This window comes from Poecilia reticulata, linkage group LG16, assembly GCF_000633615.1.
Source record: "Poecilia reticulata strain Guanapo linkage group LG16, Guppy_female_1.0+MT, whole genome shotgun sequence".
Lineage (NCBI taxonomy): Eukaryota > Metazoa > Chordata > Actinopteri > Cyprinodontiformes > Poeciliidae > Poecilia > Poecilia reticulata.
Genome location: NC_024346.1, coordinates 19,106,537 through 19,110,188, shown reverse-complemented (window position 1 = coordinate 19,110,188; position 3,652 = coordinate 19,106,537). Strand labels below are relative to the sequence as shown.

Sequence of the window (3,652 nt, the reverse complement as noted above, 5' to 3'; positions counted from 1 at the left end):
ACTGTGTGGTTTCTCAACTTGGCTCTGGCCGACTTCCTCTTTACAGCGTTCCTGGTGTTTACAGCAGTGTCTCTCTCTCAGCAGCACCACTGGCCTTTTGGACAGCTTATGTGCAAACTCAACAACTTTGTGAGCTTGGTCAATATGTTTGCCAGTGTCTTTTTTCTGGCAGCCATCAGTCTGGATCGTTGCGTGTCCATCTGGGTGGTGGTGTGGGCACAAAACAAGCGCACCGTCCGCAAAGCTCAAGTCATCAGCGCAGCAATCTGGTTGGCTGCAGGGATTTGCAGCACACCTTATGCCTTTTTTCGCATTACGTCAAACCGTGGTAACAAGACACACTGCACTTACCCTCCAGAAACAAAAATGCGGATTCTGAATATTTTCCGTTTCCTTATGGGTTTTCTCATTCCATTCCTGCTGATACTTTTCACCTCTGTGGCTATAATCATCCGTTCCAATCATCTGCAGCGGGCAAGAAAACGGAGATTTCATCGCATCCTTTTCTCTATTATTTTTGCATTCTTCATCTGCTGGTTGCCCTTTCATGTTTTGAATTTTATAGAAGTCAGTGACCAGCATCTCTACAAAGCTGTTTCAATTGGAAGTACTCTAAGTGTCAGTCTAGGCTTCATGAACAGCTGCCTGAATCCCATCCTCTATGTTTTCATGTGTGACGAGTTCCAGAAGAAGCTCAAAAAGTCCCTGTGTTTTGTCCTAGAAAGCGCTCTGGCAGAGGACCATTTGTCTTTTGCGTCATCTCGCTCATTGTCATCTCACTTCTCACGGATTTCTCGAAAGTCGGATTCTGCAGCCCCAGAAGATAAGCGTGTGGATACGTTGATTTTCACAGAGAGTAGGGTAGCCTAGAATAAAGGAAAGGCAATGAAGCAAAATCAAATGTTCAAACTCCTGTTGAAATGGCAAGAAAAATAAAACATGTCCAAGATATTGCTTGACATCCATTTGTGGACTGATAGAGACAATGCCAAGCACTTGTGGAGTGAAATAAGAAGAATATTTCCCGTTATGAGTGCTTTTTATTTTTCTTTAAATGATATGTCTTTATTTTTTTTAAACAATTCCAATCACCACTCCTTATACTATACCCTTATATCGTGTTATGTATGGCAGAATATTTTGATCTGTGTGACTATGAAAATGTAAGGTTGTTGAGATTTTGCAAATAACTAATGGAAATATTAAAATGTTTTGTATTTTTTTCCCTGTATCTCTGTACTTAATAAACTGTGAAACTGCAGATTTTTGTGCATCTATCTTAGTATGTATGCATGTATGACACAGTCAGCTAATAACAGTTTAGCTGCAAGGCTCAGTTGAAAACAAGGAACATAAAACACCCTTTTTAGTTTACAGGTGGGCAGACAGAACATATGCCGCATAAATGAGTAGTGATCTCGTCTACCAAGTTCAAAAATTATTTAGTTTTAACCTCAGTTTATGACATTATTTTATGAAACACAGGTGAGGTCCAAAATGAAACGGTTAATGATAAACTAAGCGTCACGTGTTGTAGTTTGTTGATCATGTTCAGGATCATGATCAACAACACGTGATGATCATGAGTTTGTTGTTCATCATTTACTTTAGAGAAACTAAACCAAACTTGTCTTTGGTATCTTATTGGCAGCTTCCTGTTTTGTTTGGGATAGTCTGGCCCTTTCCTGTCTCTTTACTTCCTGGTTTATTACTGTCTCTATGTTTCCCAGACTTCTCTTGGTTTTGAGTCTTTCTTCTAATTGTGATCTGTTTGTGTACTGCTTATTAACTTGTGGTTTGTGTTCGGTTCCTGTTCTGCCATTCATTTCCTCTGTCTCTTGCTTTGATTATGCTCTTAAATGCTTCCTCTCAGCTTATTAGTCTCAGTTGTTTCTTGTTCTACTCATCAGTTCTCATTAGTATATTATCCTCTTAGGCTGTCTGGTCATGACTGGTTCATCTGTTCAGTCGTACCCTGTGTAATTCTGCCCTCCATGTTCTTGATTTGTTTTTGGGTTTATTTAGTTTCATAAAATTCAGCTCTTTCAGTTTTTGAATCTCCAACTTTGTTTTTTACTTCATCTCTACCTCCCTGGTGCCTGAATTTCAGTCTTGCACAATTACCTGCCATTTTGTGTCACAAATATCTCAAAAACCTTATTTGATAACTGCATAGAGTTATTTTTCCTCTTGTTATTGTAAGTTTGCACTAACTGTAAAGTTGTATTCTGAAGTTTTCACCTTTGAGTGAATATGAATGCTGCTTGTTGCTCTTAACCTGAATATCCTCACGGTGGGGAAAAGGATGTTTCTATTCTATTCTGACATACACATTGTACCCCATTCGCCTGGATTTTGTTGAAGTTGTGGATCAGTCCCATTTGTTTTCAAGATGACGAAATTACAATTACAAAAATGAGCCAGCAATACAAGTAAGTAAGGTAGTGTGCTCACCCACTTTATCAACGTTCAAATATCTTACAGTACATCTTAGTTACTAGGAGGCAACAACATGAAGACATTGCCTCTACTTAAAAACAACAAAGCCTCAAAACACTTTAGCTAATGTTTGCCACCAAAACTGCTGACTTTGTTTGCCACAAAACTGGGGATCCGTTCCTTAGTTATGTTCTGAACATTACAGATACATATTTTATTCTTTTATAACATGTTTAACTTGACTGCTGTTAACAAAACTAAATCACTGGTGTTAATGCAGGAACATGTTTTTTTTTTTTTTTGCATACTGCCACTGTTGTCATTAAAAAATAAAACACTCACTATTGCTACACTGAAACTACGAATGCCCCCAATGTTAACAATGAAATCAGTAGACATAACTTATTTATTACTTTAGCTTCTCGTTTAGTCATTGTTTTTTAGTCCAAGCTTTCTTAGCATTTTCATCTGCCTTTTGCTTTTTGACATGAATAGCTTCTGGAAATATGTCAGGACATTTGGTGATTAAATGTAAACCTTAATGAATGAGTTTCTGTTTATATGGAAAGAGGAAATAAATGTGTTAACGTTGCTCACCATGATTTCCTATTGAAAGTATTGAAGCAGACTGATGGGAACTCTTAATTTATAACATGATTCATCTCAAAATGAAACATTTGTGAAGTTTCTGACACATAAATGCGTTATGTCTGGCTTCTAATATTACAAATGTAAAGCGGCCATGAATTATTGGCAATTTATTTTCCATCGATTCATTGACATAAAAAGAAGCACAAAAATTTAAAACAGAAGTCCTAACACTAAGTCTAGCATCTGTTGCTGGTTTTAAGAAGGGGATGTTGTGTAGCTAAAAATGTGTTGCTTTTGAAAAGCTACAAGCTACAGCTTTTCATGTGGTTCGGAGAACTACAGTTTGATTTAAGTGCTCAGAAATCTAAAGTGATGTATTTTAAGAGTATATTTAAATCACAAATGATGCAGCCCCTTATTACTTTTCAAGGTTATTATAAGATCGAGTTTGTCTCAGGTTTTATGATTGATTATTCCCTGGGCTTTGTTCACATTAAACAGCAGGTAAAAAACTTGAAGCTGAAGTTTGGTTTTTATTTAAGAATTAGATCTTGTTTATCATTTGAGGCTAAGAAACATCTTGGTGCTGCCATTTTTATTTCTCATTTTAGACTATATATAT

The 3,652-nt window shown here is 36.9% G+C and overlaps 1 protein-coding gene across 1 annotated transcript; it reads left to right on the top strand.

Moving 5' to 3' along the window:
* Nucleotides 1-1,261, top strand: LOC103478709 (chemokine-like receptor 1; the record flags this gene model as incomplete). The annotated part of the gene is made up of 1 exon (XM_008432710.1): nucleotides 1-1,261. A coding segment is annotated over one exon (870 nt), but the record flags the coding sequence as incomplete, so codon positions are not given.
* Between the last annotated feature and the right edge of the window lie 2,391 nt (nucleotides 1,262-3,652).